Source organism: Rhipicephalus microplus, chromosome 2 (assembly GCF_043290135.1).
Source record: "Rhipicephalus microplus isolate Deutch F79 chromosome 2, USDA_Rmic, whole genome shotgun sequence".
NCBI classification, from domain to species: domain Eukaryota; kingdom Metazoa; phylum Arthropoda; class Arachnida; order Ixodida; family Ixodidae; genus Rhipicephalus; species Rhipicephalus microplus.
Window position 1 is genome coordinate 45,429,685 of NC_134701.1, and position 25,182 is coordinate 45,454,866.

General features: G+C 47.0%; 1 protein-coding gene across 4 annotated transcripts in view; it reads right to left on the reverse strand.

Moving 5' to 3' along the window:
- The window catches only part of Art1 (arginine methyltransferase 1), a 144,092-nt gene that overhangs the window by 68,841 nt on the left and 50,069 nt on the right, over positions 1–25,182 (reverse strand). For all 4 annotated transcript variants that reach the window (XM_037420207.2, XM_037420209.2, XM_075886416.1 and 1 more), the window contains one exon: positions 3,379–3,456. In XM_037420207.2, coding sequence (XP_037276104.1) covers positions 3,379–3,456 — 78 coding nt within the window. The remainder of the gene's footprint in view (positions 1–3,378; positions 3,457–25,182) is intronic.

Here is a 25,182-nt window from a genome sequence, read left to right on the forward strand (position 1 = left end):
GCAGAACGAAAGGATCCATGTGTCATTATGGTATTGAGACACCAAAATATTTCTGCTTTAGTCACATTCTTAAACAAAAAAAACCACCCACTGACACTTGCACAGGAGCTGTAGTCACTGCAACTTCGGTAGCAGCAGGCGCTACTGCTAGGCGAGGCGTCCGTCGGGCTTTTAAAAAATGACAATAGCTTTGGCTGGGAAGCACTTTTGAGAAAATTCAATGCAGCAATGTGCTTCTTGCTAGAGGCATGACCTGAAACAGCTCTGTGACCCATGTTGCTCAGCAAAAACGTTTTTTGGCAAACTGTACACATGGCTTTGTGCGGATCATTTTCCACAGGCCTAATCCAACTTGCATAGTCGGAGACACTTGGGTTCGCCCAGTCCGCATTAAAGGAACACTTCTTGCCTCCCTACATCTTCGATAGAAAAATATTTTGCAGCGCACGACACCGAAACGCAGCACTGATAAGCAGCGCGCGACACAGATGATCGCGTCTGAAATGCTGCAGGTCCGATGGATTTCTTCTCTCCGGAATATGCCTTCACAGAAATATACGGATATGTTCACTTCAAATCACAGAAGCACTTAGTCGAGGACAACGTCGCACACCACAATTAGCGCTACGCATGAACTCCGGGAAAACGTCCGCGAGATCGCAAAGCTCACAATTCACACATTTTCAGTCGTAGTAGAGCCTAGCCGCACTGCACAACAAAGGGACGTCGCCATGCTGGATTTATTGCGTGCGGATTGTCGTGGCTCGGCTCGATATGCTAGGTTACCCTGCCTTCGCAGCCAGAACACACAAACTAATTTTAGTAGAGGTCAGTGCATGCAAACGATGGCGCAAAAATAGGTGACACCGAAAACCTGCCGTGTTCCCACTTCGATTACGTAATTCTGGCTCTTCACGTTGTAAGAAAGCATAGCCTTCAATATTGGCTACCAAAATGCATCGTTTTCAAGATTCCCTACATAAAAAAAAAAAGCAGAGTGAGCGTGGAATTTAGACACCTCCCATCGTCCTTCTATGGAAATTTCATTTCCATGACTCTAGCGTTTCGCTCAAAGCGATCGGCTGTGCGAGTCATCATTAGTAGTGTGGGCAGGCCCCAAGACAGTTTTCTCTGACTTGTCTCGCTTGATTGACGAATTCCCTGACAATTCCCTGACTTTTTCCGGTGGCTAAAAATTCCCTGACATTTCCAAGTTTTCCCGGTTTTCCGGGTCGCCCAGACACCCTGCTTTCTCTAAAGTAGCCAAACCAGCCTTCAGACACACTGAAAGATTTGATGTTCATTCTCAGTGCGTACCTTTCAGCTTGCTGACAGATCAACTGTTCACTCAAAGAATGCTGGCTGTTCTGCATGTCTGTTATCCACCACAGCAGTGCGTCTTCCAGCTACGGGTGTGCTGCTGCCCTTAGTCGTTTTCGTTTTCCGGTGAATTTACTGCTGTCAAACGCCTCGAAAATTTTTTCTTTGTTCTTTGTTCTTCACATAGTCACTTAAGGTTCTTCTCTTAACATCGTACTTTTTCATTATCTCCTGTCGAGAAACACCTGCGTCCACGTCTTTCAATATCATAACCTTTCTTTCAAGATCATTTGCTGGCTGCTGTGGTCGCTTAACTCCAGTGACGGTCGCCATGAAGCGCGACGGCGGCGGCAACGTGCACAAACTCAGCCGCTACACGCGAAGTCATAACACAAAGAACCAAGACACGAAGTACACCAGTAGGCGTAGCATGGGCGTAGTGAGCAGGTGTTAGTAGACAGTGGATGCGCCGGTGACCCAAACGCTTTTGCTGGGTGGTGACTAGCGCCACCTAGCCACTTCCCCCTCATTCACTATCATCACGGTCATATTCTGCTGCAGTTCGCTCGGTTTCGGTTTCTCCAAAACTCCGGTTCTGCTGTCGGTTACGGCAAGCGGTGCTTGAACCTCCGAGCCTGACACTGGATCGCCCGACTCTGGAGTCCCGATAGCCCCATCAGGAGTTGTCCGAGATAACCGGTGCGCGGCTATATCCCCCTGAATTAATGGGCATTTGACCTCATTGAAATATACACAGTTTTGCCGGGACCGCGCCGCGAGTCCGAGTTAACTGAACTTCCGAGTTAACAAGGTCCAGATAAACGAGCTTTTGTTTTTAACGGAAGTAGATGATTGTTGCGATACATTATATCAAGTACACGTGCCGTTTTTGTCGCTACTTGCTCAACTTGTGTGGCCCATAGCATGTTGTCTGAAAATATAACACCTAATGTTTTCACATTATCCACCATTTGAATCAGACTGTTATTGAGATACAGCGGGGAAGTTACTTGTACCCGCTTGCCTTTTGCTCGAAACAGAACCACCTTGGTTTTTTCTGTGTTTATTAATAGCCCATTGGAAGATGCCCACTTATATATCTTCTCTAATATATTATTTCCTGTTTCAATCAACTGGTCAGTATCAGCATGTGCAAAAAATATGCTTGTATCATCAACATAAATAACAAATTTTGCTGAAGGGTCTATTTTTACAATGTCATTTATGTATAAGTTAAACAAAAACGGACCTCAAATGCTGCCTTGCTGCTGTGCCGCTGCTGCTGCCCAAGATTGTTTCATCTTCATTCACGTTTAAGGAATTATAGTGATCAAGCGTTCGCAACATAGTGTACATGGAAAGAATTGCTTCTACAACAGGAACAACAAAACTCAAAATGTTTCTTTTTTTTTTGTCCCCCACGGGGTTTTTCCACTATTTTCGTTGTCTCAGAGAGCTCTACACAGTTTAGGCAAGTTATTTTTCAGATACTGTGGCTCGTATGGCGACATTTACTAAAGATTATTTTTATTCTCATGACGACAGGAAGGTGATTGCTTTTTCTTCTACTAATACTTATTCAGCAGAAACACGAGCTCATCCACACGATGAGATGATCTGGCCACACGGGAGCACAACCTAATGCTTGTTTTTCTTCTCTTAAGGGCTAGCATGCATTTAACATGAAATAAAATAACATGCATTGAAGGCAAGCACTCCGTTTCTCATGGCGTCTAATCATTTTTTATGCCTGGAAGTGGTGGGAAATGCCAATGTACTTGATGCACGTCGCACCAGCAGCGATCAGAGAACTACAACTAAGATGGCCACAGTGTGGCGTTCGGAAACTTGCGCATGCACAGATTGTCTGGTGAGACTGGTCTATTAACAAGTTCAACCGAGGTACTCTCGTTGAAGTTGATAAATTATTCCTCACTCAGCTGAAACGACAATGCCTCTTGGTGTTTGTTTCGATAGAAGTGTACAGTGATGCAGACAAATGCGCACTAAATTCAATTGACCGTGGCCAAATCAAGACTGTTCAGAATGCGCACTCACCCCGATGACCTTCGCTGCCCCTGCCTTGGCAGCGAACATGCTGAGGATGCCGGTGCCACAGCCCACGTCCAGCACCACCTGTGGGAAGTTTTCAGGCGGCAACATGACACTTTGCCACGAACAAAAGAGCTTCTACCACAAATTAGCTCGAAGATACATTCTCATTAAAGGTTTGCACTGTTAGTTCCTCCTGTACACACAACTTTAAAAGTAAATGTGATAAGCGCTCTTCCAAACCAATCGTGTTTTGCAACAAAGACTTAATACATTCAATGGCTGCATAGGCACTCTCACATTTAACCGTTTCTGCAACAAATACTGTCCCGCAAGAACTGTCAAAAGCTTGTTTTGTTTCTTGGCAAACAGTCCTGAAATTTGGTACGCACACATTACGAATTGTATTAAATAGAGACATTCAACTTTTCATGGAGACATCTGTCGCGTACCTGTACGCGTGTGCTCGTGCGATACTCTGTCACGCGTGCCATTTCAGAACACCTTCGCCCACAAGGTGAATAAATGTGCCTGGCACATCGCTGAGCCGAGGCACTTTTCCTTCAGCACTCTTGATTATCGCTATGTTGCTGGCATGCAAATAAAGCATGTTTAAATACTGTCAGCGTTTTCATGCCCTGAAGCCCCAGGAAACACCATCTCAATCAGCTCTTGTGTTATAATATTTTATCGAAAGTTTCAATATCTGGCACAGTAAGGAGGCATGCTCAGGGGCTGGAACTACTTTGCACATTTGCTTAATAAATGCGTATAGACATTAAAAAAATGGCACCCATGGGGGGAACTCGATAAAGGCATATCACTTGAATGTTTCATAATTAGGCATGGTTTGGGAATGCTTAAGTGCTATTTCATCTTTATTATTCTTATTTATTCAATAAAAGACAAGCGAATGCAAGGAGTGTAAAGTTAAAGTGTGTCTTTATTGCTTGGTGCCATCGTTGTATTGGACGGAGAGGAGACGCGAATGGCTGAATTGTGAACGCGAGCTCCCCCGTTTATATACACACCACCCAGTTTCAAGACTAGACAAGCCGAGCATGTGCAGTGGGGGTGTACAGTGGAATTCCTTAAGAGAAGCTGATATGATAAGAGACACCAGTGTGCGGACAGTAAAATATGGGTTAATAATAAAATGCATACGAAATACCCTGCTTATAAGAGACATATAAACGACAAGAATTGGTGCCCAGAGCAAGTCTCCCATAGAGGGGTTCAACTGTAAATGATTGCAACTGCCTTTACTTCACTGTGCAATGTCAGTGATTGCAATTACATATTGGAATCAAACCCACTTTAAAGGGAAACTAAAGGCAACTATTAAGTTAATGTTGATTGTTGAAACGATAGTCCATATACCTCAAGTGTTATTTTTGTACCAAAGAAGTACAGTCGAACATGAATATATCGAATTCAAAGGGGATCGCGAATTAGTTTGATATATGAAAAATTTGGTACAAAAAAATCTAAGCCCTGAGAACTTACCTAAACCTAATCATCACCTACATTAGCCGTGTTCAAGAATGGCAACTAATTCCATACACACGCAGCAACAGAATGAATGATTTGCATGAAAAAAAAATCGCTGATGTTGGCCTGCTTCGTTTTCGAAATGAAGTTGAAGACGCTAGTCTAGATCTTATCAAGGCTGTCCAGGTGCGACAGTCTAGTTCCCTCCATGTCGCCGATACGACAAATGACACCGAACGATGCCGCTACTTCAGCAGGAGATTACGCATGTGTAGCCAGCGCCTTGTCGGACGATCCTCCTCATGACTAGAGATGTCGGCCACGGCATCCTGGGTCCCTGCGACTGCAGCTACTACGTCCTCATTAGCGAGGCTTTCAACGGCCTGGACATTGCAGTCCGCTTCCACGAACTCGTCTGCACACATTTCATGTCGACCTGCTGCCAGGAAGTGGCACAACAGCTCGTGAAGCGCGTCTTCTATGCGCTCGTCGTCGTCGCCTTCACTAGTTTCCGCAAGTTACGCCATCTCGAAGCTTGCCTTGTGGAAGCAGTTGACCACTGTGTCCTTTATGTCTCGCCAGGCATTGAAGATCTCCGTGGGAGAAAACTTCACAGAGATTTCCGGCCACTCCTTCGTCATCCACAGCTGGGTGTCCTGGCTGCTGACAGCTTTTCTTTCGCCAGAATTGGTTTTGCCAACAATGTAGTAGCACTGATGAAATCGGCGAAGTCCACCCGGTGATGTCGGCAAAGTTGTTTCACCGAGTGCAGCGGCAAACCATTTGGCCTTGACGATCAGCATCGGGCCATTGACTAGAATGTTCTCCACGTGGACTTCTAAAAACCAGGCATAGAGTGCCTTTTCTACATTCCTGCTGGTAGAGGCGCGCACATGACAGGCTCCCAACATTAGCTGCTCCGCTGCCTTTGCCTTAATATCTGCTTTATTCTTCAACAAGGTACTCAGGGTGCTCTGTGGTATCCCGAAATCTTTCGCAACGACCTAATATTTCTTGCTCGCCTCAACGAGCTGAATAGCCTTCAACTTCGTCGCAAAGTCAAGGGTCTTGCACTTCTTGACGCTGGCCATAGCTAACACCAGAAGCTGACAATTCAAGGAGTCCGCAGAGGCTTTGCACACCACGCACAAGAGAAATACTGCACATGTGATGTTACGTAGGCGACGTGACAGAAGCAAAGCGCTCGCAACTCGCGAGGCGATGGCCCCAGCGAGGGCAACAGCAAAAGGCATGAGCAGTGCATGGCTGATTAAAAAGATCAAACCTTGCAAAACAGCAACAAAACATAAAAGGCGAAAGCAGGACGTCGGCTCCTTCGTTCCTGCTCTCCAAGCTGACGTGTACGCCAAGAAAGCATGGAAGAAAGAAAAAAAAAAGCCATTCCGCAAGTTACAGATTCTGCAGTCCGAGCTCTCCCGCCCTTAACTTTTTTTGGCCGTTTCGGGTGGTTTTGATGGAGGCGTAATTCTGTGCAGAGGTTGCCGAGCATGCAAGTGCCCAAGCGCGCCTTTCACTTCTCGCACTGAGATCGCAGGGCGCGGCGAGGGTCAAAGCGCACCTACCAGCTCGAGCGGCATTCGATATATCCGAAGGCGGGTAAAAATACCATTCGATAAAAACGTGCGAATTTTCATACCTTTACGAAGGAATTTCAAGGGAATAACTTACGAGTTCGCTATACGCAAAAATTCAATATAAGTAGGTGCAGTATAACAGTGTTCGACTGTACTAATTTAAACATAAAACCGTGTTATAGTGATCCGCATTGGGTTAGCGCACTTCAAATTACCTGCCTCAAGCATAACGTCTCACGTCACTGCAACCGCACACAACGTTGCCTGGCTTTACTGCACAGCCACTGACACTAGTAGCAGAAAGAAAGTAGCGGGCGCCACAGCAGTAAGAACGGCCATTGAACGATTCCCTGCCATCAGCTCCGAGATGACATGACCTCTCCAATTTAACCCGACGAAAATATAATTTTCGAACCACTCGCGCCATTACCCATAATAAAGTCCGGCAGTTCTTTTTTCTCAGAAACATACTAACAGTTAAAAAGCAGTTTCAATGAGTCCCCAACCGAGTCGGACAAAGCCTAAGACATTTGTCGACTACTTGAATTAGCATATTTGCCAACCTAGCAGGAAGAAAATTAGAAAATTCGGGAGGGGGGGGGGGGGGGGGGTACCTGACATTTTTGAGATTGAGACATTCGTGACGTGCTGTCATTTCTGTACATTAAGACTACAAAAGTACGGTGGTTCAGGTCGTTCGTGGATTGTGTTTTCGGCATCTGCAGCCATTTTCGCAATGATGGCAGTTGTTCTCGTGCGTCCGCAACTGTACCGTTTCGCACTCTCGCATTTCGGGAGCATATTCTGCAAGAATAGTCCTGCGTGGTCACTTACGTTCAGCAGAAAGTTGTGTTTCACAAGAAATCCTGTGAATAGGCATTCTGTGCAGATCTCATTGTTTTTGCAGCTCTTTTGGAAGAAACTTCAGATGTTGTCCTGCCCTTCCATTGCACGAATGTATTTCTCATGCTTCTGTGACGCGATATGTTTGCCTTGCCACCGTACAGTGTGCTTATATCACAGATGCGTGTGGTATACGAAATCCACATGTGCCCTTCCACTAAATCACTTGGTCACTACTTACGCTCAGCGGAAAGGTGCGCGGATCTCATTGTCTTTGCAGCTCTTTTGGAAGAAACTTCAGATGTTGTCCTGCCCTTTCGTTGCACGAATGTATTTCTCATGCTTCTGTGATGCGATATGTTCGCCTTGCCACCGTACAGTGTGCTTACATCACAGGTGCGCGTGTATACGGAATCCATATGTGCCCTTCCACAAAATCACAAAGCATGGGAACTCAGTTGTGTGAAAATCCAGAAACACTTGTTAGAATTTCTTCACTTTTGAAATCACCATACTTTCCAACTAAACTCTGGGAAACACGCAACTCCCCAAACCACGTAACAAACATGAATGACGCTTAGGGAAGTATCTGTTTGCCTAGTGTACCCCGCAAGGCAAATAGACATAAAATGATGGTCGCCTTCTTTCGGTGCGGTGGTGACCAAGTCTTGTGGCCGGCGGCCTGCGCCGAGATGCACGGTACTGCAGTGCCCAGAATATACTTAAAACATACTCTACAGTATGGCTACCATGAACTAGAAGTGTAGTGGCGAGTGCTCTTCAACTGCAGCGCAACTGCCGGAGCTGAGAAGGCTGGCGTACGCGTATGATTTAAAGGGGCCCTAAAACACTTTTTCGAGTAATCATGGAATGAATTCACTAGAAGAGCTTATTGCCTCACGAATTCAACGCCGGAAAAATTTGAAGAATCTGTCTAGTGCGAGTGGAGTTACAAAGGTTTGTTGCATGCTGCAATTGCTTCGTCTGTTCTTTCGTCCCGACGAAAGCGCTGGAAGCTAAGCAGGGAGGGCTAACAGGGCCACATATAAACGTCACGCGGGGTTCGTGACCTTGAGCACTTTTTTTTTTCTTTTTTCCCTCCCTTAGAATGCGTGGCTTTTTCAGTGTGATCGTGCGCAAACACGTGGACAAGTGGTGGCCTCCCGCGGCGATCTCTGTAACGACCAAGCATGCCATGTTCAAATCAGCCAAGGGCTGATAGATGTGCTTTTTACGAATGACTTTTGAGCGTCTTTTGCAATTTGTCGAGAGAAAAGAAAGCAATTTCTAGCCAACTTTGATAATTCATTGTGAATTCCAGGCCGCGTGCTGCGCTATAATATTTAGTTATCTATTCAAAATACCTTACAGGCCTACTGAAGGGCATTGAGTAAGGGGGGCATCAGTATACAAACGAAATAAAAATAAAGGAGAAAAGTACACGAAAATACATATATTAAAAAAAAGGTGACAAAAATCAAGGTGCAACAGCATTATACAATATTAGAGTGCAACGAAATCAGGTTATCACGAAAAGTGTAACAGTTAGAAATGAATACAACATAATCCGGAAGATCGTTCCAATATGCAATGGCTCGAGGTAGTGATAAGTTAAATGCCTGCGTGTGACCATGAATGCACATGAAACTACGTGCATTGTGAATGCGCCGGGAAGTGTGCGCAGGAGAATAAAGTGCCAAACAGTGAATTTCGTTACTATAAATGTACCTATGAAACAGACATGAACGAGCAATGTTGCGGCGTATTTCCAGTGACTGAAATGCAAGGTCTTGTTTTATTAGGGTAATGCTTGAATGATAGTCGTGGTTTCCAGAGATGAATCTCGCTGCCCTAATCTGGACGGCTTCCAACATACATATTAGGTAATCTTGATATGGTGACCATGTGGATAGTGCATACTCTAGCTGTGGGCGAACATAAGTAATATATGATAATGCGCGCATGTTAGAAGGAGCCTTGCGCAAGTTTCTGCGGAGATATCCGAGAGATTGAGAGGCTTTCGATGAGACAGCTGCTATATGCGTAGTCCAGGATAGATCCAATGTAAGGTGAACACCTAAATATTTGTAAGATGGTGTAGCTGAAACAACGGCGTTATTAATCTTATAGTGAAATGCTGAATTGGTATGCTTTCGGGTGAACGAGATTAACTTGCATTTAGAGGCGTTAAGGGACATCTGCCAAGTTTTGCACCACTGGAAGGTTAGGTCAAGGTCATTTTGGAGAGCTGAATGATCATTAAAACATTTAATGTTGCGGTATATGGCGCAATCCTCGGCGAACAACCTAACTGTGGATGAAAGGTTATCGGGTAAATTATTAATGTATATTAGAAAAAGTAACGGACCTATTACACTGCCTTGGGGAACATCGGATGTGACGTCGCAAAGGTCAGATGAAATGTCGTTGATCACCGCAAGTTTCTCACGCGAAGAGAGGCTCGCATATTGTCAGGAGCCTCTACTACCGAAAGGCAGCATTTTGTGACGATGCTCAAAAAGTGTTGGAGGGCCCGTTTAAATATGAAAAGAGAAAAAAGTCCCAGTTGTGGCGGCCACTTTTTTGGAGATTCAAGATAGCACTCGTACAGTCAGCGTATTAGGTAAAACTTCGAAAGTCTCCCGGACAATTCGGAAGAGTTGGCCAGCATGAATGAGGATGCAGTTGTTTGTCCTGTGCCTACCGGTTAGTGTGTACCCTACGTACCTTGATAACTTTCTTGAGACTAAAAAATTTACCACCCCCCTAAACTTGTGGATGCCACACCGTGCCATAAAAAGTTTTCAATCTGTCTTTTCAAGGTGTGCCTGTCGGTCGATCAGTGATTCTGGCTTGTGCCAAAGTGCGGCTATGCCTTTGGAGGTAAGCAACAAGAAAGAACAAAAGCGAGGTGGTGGCGACAAACGGATGCCTTAGTATGACGTATCACTGACAGCGCTTGGCCGTGAAGTGCTCTGGCGGATCGTAGCACTGCCTGCTCATGCATGACACATAGCCTAGCCTGACGATAGTTATAACGCGAGAACAGAATGACGACAACGAGACAACAAGGACACAAGCGCTAACTTCCAACTAAGTTTATTGCGCAGAGCACGAAAATATAAAGAGGAGACAGTAAACCATGTGGCACAAAGAGAATGCATGAGTAAGGAAAAAAAAACAAAAGCACAGAAAAAGGCAAAGAAAAGTATATAAGGAAACGAAATAGAAAAGTAAAAGTAATATAACTACTTGCCCGCACCGAAACCTTTGAGGAACCTTAGTTCTTTCTCGGACAGACACACGGAGGGCTTACTAATACAGTTGACTCCTCTTAGACAGAACTCGAAGGGGATCCATAAAACTGTTCCATTTATCAGAAGTTTCGTTTAAGCAAAGTACAGATGTTGAGTCAACCAAGACCTTTATTCAACTTGCTCAAACCACGTCTTACTTATGAGGATGAGTAGGAAAAAAAAAAGGAGTGAAGAGTGGTTTGTTCGGCAAGCTTGAGTTGTTTTTTCACCCATGCCTAACAAACTAGCTAGAAATTCTGGACAAGCCTCATGCTCAAAATAGCGCTGCAAAAGTTCAACAGCCTCTTTAGCTGATCGGTCTGGTGGCACCACTGCACTGGCAGTATCTTCACATTAATCACTGAAAGGTTGATGTTAATCTTGCACTTTGGCAATAATTTCCTCGACAGTCTCTTGACGACAGGTATGAACATTTTCAGCAATTGATTCATAGTCCTGCAGCGTGAAAAGGGCAGAGGGCACGACCTGACTGAATACTGTCTCAATGTCGGCATCAGAAGGGCTTTCTTCTTCATCACGTACTTCTTTCTTGCGCTTGAAGGCCAGCATGGCGAAAGCATCTATGTAATATTGTTGCCTTCACTTGCTCCCAGGCACAAGCCAAAATGCGGATGGCTGCCAATAAATCCATGCTGTAGAATTTCCCGCTGCCTGCTCTAAGTAGCATTCGATGGAGAAATTGTCTGCGGTAATGAACTTTAAGGTTCTGAATAACCCCTTGATCCATCGGCTGGATCACTGTCGTTGCATTGGCTGGAAAGATTTTGAGAAGGATAGCTTGGAGTCCTTGAACCTGACTGTGGGCTGGGCAATTATCCACGATGAAGACCACCTTCCTGCCTTGCATCGTAAATCTTGTGTCTTCCTCCCGAAGCCAGTTTTAGAATATGGCCATGGTCATCCACGCTCTTCGGTTTCCACGGCACGCAACGGGAAGGTGTCGAACCCCTTTGAAACAACGTAGGTGCATTGCTTTTCCTATTACCAACAGCTTCAAATGCTCATCTCCTGCCTCGTTTGCACCCATCAGCACAGTGATGCGATCTTTACTGCGTTTTCCTACAGGCTTCGCCTTTGAAGGTGAGAGTCCTTGATAGAAGCACCTTATAAAAAGAACCATCTCGTCGACGGTGAAGACGTCTCGTGGCTCAAAGCTCATCAAAATTTCCTTGAGCCGCCCAGGTTACCAGTCGGTGCAAATGTCCCTGCTCACTTCATCATTCTCACCTGAGATTGCTTTGAAGACTAGGCCATGGGAAGTTTTGAAGCGGCTGAGCCATCCGTGGCTTGGACAAAGTTCTTAACACCCATTTGCATAACAATCTCTCGAGCTTTCTGCTCGAGAATTGGTCCGATTATGGGCAAATTGGAACTCCGTGCTCACTCGAACCACAGAAAAAGAACTTTTTCTAGTTGTTCATAAAACGTCATCTGCATCCACATCCGTTTAAATGTAGGGGTCCCGTTCTTAATAGTGCCTTCAATCATTTCTCTGTCTTGCCAGATCTGCAACAGCGTCAATTTCGTGATGCATTTTTTCGTCACCTCCATCTTGGGCAGGCCGCTTCGATCAAGCTCCTGAAGAATTTGCAGCTTTTTTCAAGCGAGAGTGCATGGTGTGGCTGCTTCCTTTCCATAGGGCTGCAACAGCGTCAATTTCGTGATGCATTTTTTTCGTCACCTCCATCTTGGGAAGGCGGCTTCGATCGAGCTCCTGAAGAATTTGCAGCTTTTTTCAAGCGAGAGTGCATGGTGTGGCTGCTTCCTTTCCATAGGGCTAAAATAACATCGTGATCCACCACTTAGCCGCACAAATAGGCCTAACACACAATTGACTAGCTGACTCTGCTCCCAGAGCCACAAGCGAGAATGGCTACTGGATTGGCTTGTCTCAATCTCGAGGTGTTCTCATGGTTGTGAGACTACCTTTGACATGAGCGAGTCTATGCTGTGTTTAGAGTTTTGTGCCGTTTACCATAGGTGACCAATAGGCACTGTTTCACAACATAGAAAAATCCAGCCATAAAAGCCCGTTTAGTTCCGTTAATGAGGCATTTTCGTTTAAGTGAATTTCGTTTATTGGGAGTCTACTGTACATGACACCTGTTCGCGCGCCATCTGCGCGACCTTGACGATAACTCGGGTGCGCTCATCCCTGTGCTTATGCAATGTCGCTGTGTCCTTGAAAAGGGGCTCACAGTTGCACTCAGTGCAGTGCTGAGCAAGAAAACCATCTTTCCCGTTTTTTGCAAAAAAAGTTCACAGCGCTAAGAAAAATAGAAAAAAAAAACTAAGCCATAATCAAGGTTGTCACGTCAGCAACTAACTACAATCTTTGAGAAGTATCTTTAGAATTAATTTTCGGTTATAAATAACTTATTTTTGTGTAAGGTGCAATTTCGTTACAATGAGCTTTGAGCGTACAGTCGAACCCCGCTACAACGAAACTGACAAGGCACGGAAAAAATTTCATTGAAATGAGATTTTCGTTGTAGTGAAATCGAAAAAAATATAGCTGATCTGAGCTACCAAACAAAGGAACGTTTATTCTCAAAATTCAAAAAATGTCCGCTGCTTCCTGTTCTTTCCCAGCAGCGCCACGACGCGATTCTCCCCCATGAGGCTATAGTGAAAAGTACGCTGAAACAATGCCTAAAACCGCTTTCGTGAACGAACCAAACAGTTGCATTAATACATTAACACCAGCAGCTGTCCGCCATCAAAAGTATCAGAGAACGTAAAGATGGAGGCAGGGTATCGTGAAGCTGGGACATTTGTATTATTCATTTGTATTAGTATGTGCGTTGTTTGCTTGAGGGCGTCGACGCATTGTCAAGGACTGTGCATAAGGCTAACTGCCATCAGCGGCGGGATCCCACAGAACAGGTGGTGAAGTATTTCAGAGAAAATGATCTTTGCCTTCTTCAAGCGGATAAAGAGGGCGGTTTTGTTGTTCTAGGATCTGGTTCGTATGCTGAGAAGGCTATGAAGGCAATTTCTAAGAACTTTGTTTCTGTTAAAAGCAGTACTGTTCGTGTTAAAACTAAAGCAGTCAACATGTGCAAGGACTTTGAACTCGTTCGGTTGGCAAGAGATATTAGCACAAGCAAAGGTAATGCACTCAAAGTTTTCTTCACTGCAAAGACGCACAAGCCTGGAGTTCCTTTGCGAACGATAGTTAATGAGCAGGGTTCATGGCAGCATTCAGTTAGCCAGTTCTTGCTCAAAGAACTGAATGGGCTGAAAGTTGTGGATCCTTTCGCTACAAAGAGTTCAGAGGATGTTGTGCGGTTTCTGCAGGTCGAGAATTGTACGGACTTTATGTTTTCTGTGGATGTAGAGGATCTATTTTATTCCGTTCCTCATGCGCAGTTGTTCGCGTCTGTTCGTGCCTGCATTGATTCGAATGGAGTCATAGCTTTTCAAAATGCTTCCGGCTTATCGGTCGAGAATTTCATGTCGTTACTAGAATTTTATCTTCGTTCTACCTTTGTTTCATTTAAAGATGGTTTTTATCTGCAGCGAGAAGGTATTTGTATTGGATCGTGCGTGGCGCCTGTTTTATGCAACATTTTCTTGGCGGATGTTTGATCGGGGTTTAGTTAGCATTCTTGATAATAGATGCGTTGTTAAAGTTTTTAGGTATGTGGACGATTTTTTAATTCTTTTAAAGAGACCCCATTTTACTTCCTTGGACAACTCTGTTGACGCTATTCTTAATGCATTTAAACTGTGCGGTAAGGGCTTGACCTTCACCTATGAATTTCCTACTGATAATTCGTTGCAGTTTTTAGATTTACGTCTCGTTTTATATGACCACCTATGTTGGCGTTATTGTCCCCGTGCGCAGAAGGCCCTTTTGTCCTATGATTCTGCGCATTCTAAACTAGTAAAAAGGGGGATTGCCAAACTGTGTCTACGGTCCGCTCTTGAGAAGTCATGCTCACATGCAATGCAAGAAAGCTTTAATGATCAGGTGCGGCGTTTAATTGCCGCTGGGTATCCTTGCACGGTAGTCTCGGCAGTCGCTGAAGTGCTTCTGCGTGATGCCAAAGCAGTCCGTTCCAGCGGGAACCCTGGCCTGCGTCGCAGGTGGCGTCCGGAGGTGATGCCTTATATGCATCGCATTTCCCACAACCTCAAAAAGATAGCGAGTAGACACGGTGTGCCGATCGTGTTCTCCGCCCCACGTAAGTTGGCTGGACTTTGTCCCAGAATCTTCCCTGGCGAGAAGAGATCCGGTGGTTGCGGAAAGAAGCACGCGTTTGTGTATGTGAAATGTGCGACGGGCGTTGTCTACGAAATACCGCTGTCTTGTGGGAAATTTTACGTGGGTCATACGGGGCGTTGCGTGAACGACCGTGCAAGGGAACATGAGCTGTCACTTAAAAATAACGGGATCACGCATTTGCCCGCGCATTGCAAAGCTTGCACGTGCTCACCGATTTTCTCGGAGATTAGGATTTTGGGTCGGAGTGCTGATACCACAGCCCGGGAACTGATGGAAGCGTTTTATATTTCTGCTAGAGGCAATACCTGTGTTAGTGATACATCCATTTCGCTTTTTGATAGTGAGCGTCATTTTTTGCGTGGCCTGTTGTAAACTATTAGGTTCTGTCCTCGTGACCACTTGACTATGTTCTGTGCGACTGTAAATTGAAGGTTGACGAAGAATTAAATGTAGTTGAAAGTCTGCGCTTGTCCCTGTCTCTTCTCTGCTGTCGTTTGTCTGTTTTTTTGTGCGCACACCAGTTTACCCAGTTGTATTATTCTACGCCATTCTTATCAATCACCCGCAGCTAGCTGATTTTGTTGATGATGCGAACGAAAAGCCACTCTGATTAGTTCCCACACTGGCCAAGCGTGAACCTAATGATAAGCATTGGAATCGGAAACGGCATCCTGCCGCGGTTGCGCCAAGCAGCTGCGAGAAGAAAACCATGAAGTGAGCGACTGAGCTTCAGCTTCAGATCGTCTGCGGCTCGAAAGACAGCCAGTGGCAAAATAAATAAATAAATAAATAATGAAAAATAGGGCAGTCTCATTGCCATCCCTATCGAGCAATGGCGACGTCCATGCTTGCTGAATGGCCGTGGTATAGCAGCAGTTTCCGATGGTGCCAACGCGTGTTTTAGACTTCGTTGACACATTTTCAGGCTCTGAAAATGCATCGAAAGGTTAGAGACTGGGTTTACTGCATAGCAATAAGTATCTGAGCCTGGAATTGCATTGTAAAATTTCGTTGAAGCGACAATATTTATGCACCGACTCCTAGGACTGCTGACGGAAAATCGTGAATTTTTCGTAGTAGCAAAAATTTTGTTGAAGCAGCGTTCGTTGTAGCGGAGTTCAACTGTAGTAAACAAGTGGCAAAGAAAAGTGAACGGTAGAACAGCCAGCTTGGTCAACGTACACACTTTTTACACAATGCTCCACGTGCCTGGGGGTGTTCTGGGATTGCTTGAAGGTCTATTGTTAGCCTTTTATTTACACAACATCTAGATTACAGCAAAATCTCGATGATATGATTACAGTTAATACGAATTTCGCGATGATATGAATTTTAATGTTGCTCTGGTTGGATTACACTATATAAAATATGCTGTGATTCGGTGTTACACAAACAGTTTTCCCAGGTACCACGGATGATACGAACGTGAGATACACCACTGCACGTGAGCGGCACAACGCGGCTCGTCTGTTGGAGGAAGGCCTATTCCCACTTTTCCTCAAAGGGAGCGAATGCGGCAAAACTCACCCGAATTTCCCTCGCTTCGCCGCCAGTAAACGATGAACCAAAAAAATCTGTCCGAGACCAATTTTGCCGCCACACAATATCGGATCGTCTTTTTGCAACAGCTTTGGCTACAAACCACGTGATGTAAACAACCAGCCGTACATACTCAGTGATGGAAGCGACATCCTGCTTTTTGGAGCAGATTGTGGAGCAGAAAAAAATGGTACTTTGGATTAGTCTCAAGGGTCTTCGGAGCAGAAAAAAAATGGATAGCTTAGGGTTGCTCTTGGTGTTTTCGGAGCAGATGCATGTTCTTACCGACTGCTGATGCCTAAAACATCACTTAAGCATCTAATAAATATTTATATTCATTATTATACATGCCCTATGCAGCTAGTATACAAGCAATATAGTTGGCGTAAATCATGGTTAAGTGGGGGGGGGGAGGAATCAAGAGAGTCTAGACTTTCCTGGTGTTCAAAAAAAAAAAAAGACTGAATAGAACAATGCAATCGCTCTAGCTCAGACCCCATGCTCGTTTTTTATTTTATTTGAAATCATGATTTAATTCTTATATAAATAAAAATACAATTCATACTAAAAATGCAAATTCGACACCATGGCCTAATATGTGTCACCCCTTGAGATTTTTCTGGATTTACGCCACTGAGTAGCATACTAAGATGACAGTGTATACAGCTTGCTTTTGTTTTCGCTTAATCTAGATGGCGGCCAAGGGATCGGTGGGTGCGGTGGCTCGCATCGGCGCAATCGCGAGCTACCTGTGCACCACGAAAAAGCTCACAACCTTAAGGGGAGATGCTACTCGAAGACACTTTTTTTTTATTATTCAGCCTAGAGCAATGAAACTTGAGCTGATTATGGAACCTTTAATGCTGATTTCAAATATATTGTTACGAGAAGGAGAACAACTCGGATGGGTAGTCACCGATGTATTTACAGCCGGTTAGGCGAGCAGCGCCAGTCACACAAATTAGCTCGCGCCAGTCTATCTGCATTGTCTTCTTCAACTCCATGCACTGGCACGTAGCATGACCCCTGGCGGCAGAGGCACCGTCCCGGTGCTTTTAAGGTTGTTGTCTGACGCATGCTTGTAAGGCTTGATCCGCGAGACGTGTACAATATCACTGGACCACATAGTAGATTATGATGGATAGATGGGGTTGATCTCGTAGGTGACAGGTGTTACTTGACGCAATATACGGTAGAGTCCCGTGTAATGAGGCAGAAGTTTTTCTGATAGACCCAGCCGACGATGAGGGGACCAGAGTAAAACGAGGGTACCGGGAGCGAAATGTACGTCTCTATGTTCCGCATCGTACCGACGGCATTGGTTGGTGTGCAACGCCACCAGCCGAGCGCGAGCGAGCTGACGGGCATGATCGGCTCGCGCAATCGCCTCGCGGGCATACTCGCTGGTGGACGAGATGTGAGCTGAGATGACTGTGTCCAGTGGTAAAGTCGGCTCTCTTCCGTACAATAAGTAGAACGGCGAAAAGCCCGCTGTGTCGTGATGGGATGAATTGTACACGAAAGTTGCGTAGGGTAAGGCAAGGTCCCAGTCTCGGTGGTCGGGCGACACGTACATAGCGAGCATATTTGTTAAAGTGCGGTTAAATCGTTCCGTGAGGCCATTTGTTTGACGGTGGTAAGCTGTTGTCAGTGTGTGTTGCGTGGAACCAGAACGCAGAATGTCGGGGATGACTTGGGATAGAAATGTTCGGCCACGGTCTGTGAGAAGCTGTCTCGGAGCACCGTGAATCAATATAACGTCCCGTAACAAGAAGTCAGCGACGTCGGTTGCACAGCTGGTCGGTAGAGTTCGCGTAATAGCGTAGCGTAGTCTGTAATAACGGCTATCCACTCGTTTTCCAATGTTGGTGTGGGAGAAGGACCAAGCAAGTTTAACCCAACACGGTAAAATGGTTCTGCGGGTATGTCGATTGGTTGAAGATTGCCAGCAGTGACGGTGTTTTACGACGTTGGCATAGGTCACACGTGGCGACGTATCGGCATACCGAGCGAGCAAGGCCTGGCCAAAAGAAACGGCGCCGGACGCGCGCGTACGTGTGGGATACGCCAAGGTGTCCAGCCGTGGGAGCGTCGTGAAGTTCGGTGAGAACACAGCGGCGCAAATGTTTAGGCACAACAATGAGAAGGTCGAGCCCGTCTGGTCGGAAATTGCAATGGTATAGCACACCCTTTTGAATGACAAAGTAGCGGACGGAAGCATCATTTGGGGAGGATTCCATACTGCTGATGATGTCAAGCAGCTCTGGATCACGCTTCTGTTCTTTCCCAATATTAAGGAAGTCAGACACTGACAAGACAGAGTTCTCCGTGGGCTCGTCAGTGTCCTCAGGATCGTCGACAGGGTACCGGGAAAGGCAATCGGCATCATGATGTAGGCGGCCAGATTTGTAGACCACCGAATAGGAAAACTTTTGTAGACGCAAAGCCCAGTGACCAAGGCGGCCTGATGGATCTTTCAGAGAGATGAGCCAGCAGATTGCGTGGTGGACAGTAACTACCAAAAATGGGCGTCCGTACAGATAAGGTCGAAATTTCGCCACCGTCCACAGAAAAGCCAAGCACTCACGCTCTGTGATCGAATAGATACGTTCAGGGGCGAATTGGAGGCGGCTGGCATATGCAATAACGCAATCATGGCCAAGTTGTTTCTGAGCCAGCACTGCACCAATGCCATGTCCACTTGCATCTGTACGGATTTCCGTAGAGGCAGCAGGGTTGAAGTTTGCCAGAATCTCGGAGGAGTAGTGAGAAGAGCGACGAGAATCGAGAACGCAGAAGCCTCTTCGGAGCCCCATGAAAACAGGACTTTTTTCTTGAGGAGCTGCGTAAGCGGCCTCACTACATGCGCAAAATTTTTCCCAAAGCGTTGGAAGTAGGAGCATAGTCCGATAAAACTGCGCACATCCTTCACAGATCGTGGTACAGGAAAGTTTTTGACGGCGCTGATTTTTGCCGAGTCTGGTTGTACACCGTTGGCGTCTACTAAATGGCCAAGCACTAAGATTTGATGGCGTCCAAAGTGACATTCGGACGAGTTGAGCTGCAGGCCAGCGCGACTGAAGATTTCCAGAATGGCTGAGAGGCGTTCTTATAAGAGTTTCAAATGTTGGTCAAAAGACGATGACGTCGTCCAAGTAGCACAAACAGGCGGACCATTTGAATCCTCTGAGCAGGGAGTCCATCATTCGTTCGAAGGTGGCTGGAGTGTTACAAAGGCCGAAGGGCATGACCTTGAACTGATATAGGCCATCGGGGGTGATGAATGCCATCTTTTCACCGTCCATTTCAGCTACCTCTATCTGGCAGTAGCCGGAACGAAGGTCTATGGAGGAAAAATAGTGGGACCCATAGAGGCAATCAAGCGCATCATCTATTCGTGGCAGAGGATAGACGTCTTTTTTGGTAATTTTGTTTAGGTGTCGATAATCCACGCAGAAACGCCATGCACCGTCTTTCTTGCGGACTAGCACTACAGGAGAAGCCCAAGGACTGCAGGATGGCTCAATGATGTCCTTGGCAAGCATTTTGTCGACCTCACTTTGGACGATGTGACGCTCGGCCACCGACACTCGATATGGATGCCTATGAATAGGATGCTCATTACCAGTGTTTATGCGGTGGCTCATACCGGTAGCTTTCTCCAACGGACGGCCGCTGATGTCAAAAACGTCGATGTAAGACAGCAGAACCCGGTGGAGCTCATCAGTCTGCTACGGCGTTAAGTTGGAAGCGATCATCGACATAACAGTGCTGTCGGAGCAAGTGGCAGATTGATGTTGAGCGAGAGGGTCAGAAGGAGCGGCCATCGCGAAAACATCTACCGCATTGTCTTTTAAGGTGCAGAGCAACGCCAAAGAGATGCCTTGTGGCAGACCTTGAGGTGTCAAGCTAAAGTTGACAACTGGGAGGCACGTAGTATTTCCTGCGATGGACAAAATGGTGTGCGGTAATGTAATGCCACGGTTTATGAGGACATCGGTGATAGGAGTCAGAACATAGTCACCGTTGGGAACTGGTGGTATTGAGACGAGCTGTATGTAGGTCAGTGTCTGTGGAGGGAGGCGCACGTGTCCCGTTGTGCAGAGGCGACTCGGCCGTTGTGCAAGAGGTTCTGTTGCGGGCAAGTGTAGACCGAGCGTACTTGTCGAACAGTCTATCAGGGCAGAATGCGCGGACAGGAAGTCGAGGCCTAAGATTACGTCATGGCGGCATTTATCAAGGACGGTGAAGAGAACAACTGTGTGTCGATCCGCAATGCTCACAAGAGCGGAACACATTCCAACGATAGATGCTATTCCACCATCCGCAACACGGACGAACTGAGTGGTCGCAGGTGTGAGAACCTTCTTCAGCTTGCGGCGAAAATCACTCGTCATCATGGAAAGTTGGGCGCCGGTGTCGACAAGAGCAGTGACATGTACGCCGTCTACTTGTACGTCTATGCGGTTCCATTTTGTCGGTATAGTCAAAAGAGGATTTTCGGTCAGTTCGAGCGATGCAGCGCCACCTTCGAGGGCAGCAACAGTTAGTTTTCCGTCAAACCTCGTGGGGAGGCGGAGGAAGATGGTCGGCTGGGCTGTGGAGGACAAGACTGGCGACGTTGGTGGGATGGAGAGCGGGAGTAGCGGTGTTCAGAAGCAGGTTTCTGGGGAAAATGGTCGCGGCTGGTCTCGTGGCGATAGGCAAGACATGCATAGAAGGGACGAGAGGACGATTGTGCAGGAGGACCCCAGCGACTTCTGCGATGGCGAGAAATGTGCCCGATTCTGTGACACGAGAAGCAGATCGGCTCGTCATCGTGTGATCGCCATGCGAACGGATAACGGAACGTTGAGGGAGAGCCGGTCAGGAAGGGACGTGCAGGCGTGTATTGGGGCTGGTAGTCGGTGCGGGGAGACGGTGAGATAGAGTGAATTTCCAAGCTGATGATTTCCTGCCGGACGACTGCTTGAATGAGAAGCAACGTACCGTATAAACCGGACTATAGGTCGAGTGGGAATATAGGTCGACCCCCCAAGTTCAGGTTACCGAAAAAGAAAAAAAGGAAAAGAACCCAAATAAAAAAAGGAAAAGAACCCAAAACTGCCGAACCACATTTATTTGCGAATTGGGCGCACCGCACCCCGATCGTCGGAGCTCCCCTCTACCACCATCGCAACTGCTCCTATTCGTCCTACGAAGCACCACTGTCTTCTGAAGATGGGAGTTTGTCGCTGGCCGCCTCCCACAGTGCGTCGTCTTCAGTGCCATCCAGCGAGTTGCTGATGCAACATTTCTTGAAAGAATTTTCCACCATGGAATCCGGCAAGGAGCGCCAGGCGGAAAGCACCCAGCCACAAACAGTCCCAAGCGGAGGCCTCTGTAGGCGGCCCGTCGGTATCTTGGGGTTGTCGCCGGACATCCACTCTTGGTATTCCAGCCGCACTCGGTCCTTGGACGGCTTGTTTAGTACGACGTGGAGCGGCTGGAGGGTGGACGTCATATCACCTGGTAACACGGCGAGGTCCGTTTTCCCGTCCCCGAGTGCGCGTTTCACTGCCTCGATCAAGTGGCCACGAAACGCATCCAACACCAGCATGCTGCGAAGACGCAACAGTGCACCTGGCCGACGGTTCCACACCACCCGTATCCATTCGAGCATCATGGCCTCGTCCATATATCCCTTTTTGTTGACTCGAACGACAACACCGGGCGGGAACACTTCCTTCGGCATTGTCTTGCGTTTGAAAATGATGAAGGGCGGAAGCTTTCTATCATCTGCCGTGCATGCCAGCATGACGGTGAAGCGCGAGTGCTCGTTGCCAGTGGACAGCAGCTTCACATACTTGGCGCCGCGCTGCGTGATCGTGGTTGACGAAGGCATGTCAAACCACACAGGGGTCTCATCGGCGTTGCCAATATGCCCCATCATGTAGTCGTTCTGCTCCCGAAGCCGGTTTACGAAGCGCTGAAGGTTTACGAGCTTGTCCTCGAACTCCTCCGGCAACTTTTGACAGATGGATGTGCGCCGCCGGAGAGAAAAACCTTTGCGTCGCATAAATCGACGCACCCAATAGTTCGGGTGCACGAAACTCTCTCTCATGAGCCCAGCTTCCCGAGCGAGTTCCACGGTTTTCTTGCGAATGGTATCCTTGGTCACTGGCAGCGAGCACGCACGAACTTCCCGCACAAAGTCCGCTAGCTTATCCTCCAGCTGCGGATGAACGGCACTTCGTCCACGAAACGACGTTTTTCGAGGATTGCACATCTGCAGCTTCCCTTTCTGCGACCTCCAATAGCGCACGCCTTTTTCTGATACACCAAAGCGGCGCTGAGCAGCCATATTCCGGTTCGCTTCTGTGAATTTAACAACATCTAGTTTAAACGCAGCTGAGTACTGCCTCCTCGCACCACTAGACATATTCAGTGAACGAAAAAAACAAAAAGGCCACTAAAAATGCAGCGCAATGTCAAGCGGAGCGACAACTCGGAACAGATCGCAAGCAAATCACGAACACGAAGAAAACAGACTGCGATTGGATTTGGATGCGGATATGGCCGCGTCTGGCTTCACAAGCACATGCAAGCCATATGTTGCCAGACAGCGTCGCACTTTCGACTAGACACCGCAATATAAGACGAGGGGCGACTGTAGCTTCTTATTTTATTGAAAAAATCTTGACTTATATTCCGGTTTATACTGTAATTGAAGGAGAGGGGTCAGGGGACGTTGGTCCCACCTTAGCTGGAGCAGCCGCTTCAAGTTCCCACTTGACGATTCGCGTCAAGTTGTCACAGGTGTCTGGTGGAAGATTTGTGTCGAGACACGAGGACGTCGCAGAGGTGTTCGGGAGCCGCTGGAACTGATGGCAGATGCATCCGTTTTTAGCTTGTTGGAACCGGCGGCATTCTTGAATGATCGCATCAACAGATGACACATTGTTGAATACCAACAAGTTGAACGCATCGTCGGCGATACCCTTTAGGATATGCACAACTTTTTCAGGTTCGGACATGTTTTCGTCAGCTTGGCGGCATAGTGAGAAAACAGCCTGAATTTAACCGATGTAGGACTCCGTGAAAGATTGTGCTCGAGTCGACAACTAATTTTTTTGCAACTTCAAGACGACCAGAGATGTTGCCAAAAAGCTCGCGGACCTTTTCCTAGAAGTAAATACCGTATTTACTAGATTCTACCGCGCCCTCGATTGTAACGCGCACCCGATTTCGACCGCGGAAAAAAAAAAAAAAACGTAAGACATCGATTGCAACGCGCACCCATTTTTCTCGTTGTCCCACACGATCACATCACTCGAAAAAACAACTCCTTTCGTGAGCATCTTCCATTTAAATATGAGGTACGGGTGAAGCTTGTGCTCATCTGACGTGTAACAGAGCATTGCCGTCACTGTAGTTTTACCGTGGACCGGTGTCAGCACATGAACTTGCTTCGCCCCCTTCTTCTCGACGGTTGTGGTGCCAGGCATGTCGAAGTAAAGAGGTGTCTGATCGGCATTCCCGATTTGCCCAAGCAGGTAGCCGTTGTTGCGCCGCAAGTTTAGGACGAACCTCTGAAAACTGTGAGGCTTTTCATCGTATGCCTCCGCATAACTTTTCGCATATGCACGTTCCCCTTCGGAGGGAAAAGCCTTTCCTCTTCATAAAGTTAGTTAGCCAGCACCTGCTCACTTTAAACTGACTCCGCATTAGACCTTTTTCTAAGACTAATTGCATAGCCCGCACTTGGAGCAGTTCTGTCGTCACGGGCCGCTGTGCCGCTCGCTGCTCAAGCACATACTCGCCGAGCAGCTCTTTAACTAGCAGAAACCGACCCTGCTGTGGTCCACTGAAGCCTTTGCGTCAAGCTTTGCTGTCGACAATCTTTTGCTTTTGTTTCCGCCGGTCCCGCACGCACGTTTTGAGAACTCCGAACGACCGCGATGCGGCTCAATTTCCGTCCGTTTCTGCACACGCGATGACTTTTCTTCTAAAAGCAGCATCGTGGTGCACTCAAGTTTTTGGAGTCGGCCCTTCCCCGCCGTCGATGCTAATGCACTACTAGATGACGAACTCCTCAGCACACGTACGAAGGGCCGCACATGGGTAACACATAGGCAGAAATGGCCGACGCGCCATGCCGACGCACGTAGGGGGCGGCCATTTTGGATTTGCCAGTGGCAATAGATTGACCGTAATTTTTTTGTTCGTACTAGATTCTAACGCGCATGCGATTTATGAACTCGCTAAACAGGAAAAAAGGTGTGCGTTAGATTCGGGTAATTACGGTACGGTAATTCTGAAAAAAACTCACGTTTTTCGACCCGCATCTCGCCTTAAGGCCGCATTCACACTGAGCATTCCGGCCGCCGAAAGTGCTCTGAATCCGGTTCCGCGTCGGGAAGATCCGCCGAAAGGGCCCTCTCCGCGCCGATCGCTCCCGGACCGATTTTTGCGGCGTCTGCCGCCGAATCGGTCACTGCGGACCAATAGGAGCGCTAGTCAAGAAATTTTGAAAAATGGCGGCCAAGCCCTACTCCCTTGTTATGCCGCAGTGCACGTAACTGAATGTTGAAACCAACGGGAGTTTAACCTACTCTGTGCCTACTTCGCGTGCGTATTTCGTGAAAAAGGTGACCGAGCTTGCTGTTGGCGTGACCGAGCTTGTTGCGGTCTTGCAGAGCAAAACGAACCCATCAACGCCGCTGGCATCAGTGGTTTTTCTGCTCTTCGTGCATTAAAAGACAGCCACTTGCCAGTACAGTAAGGAGTACTGTGTTTTCTTGCTTCTTGCGTA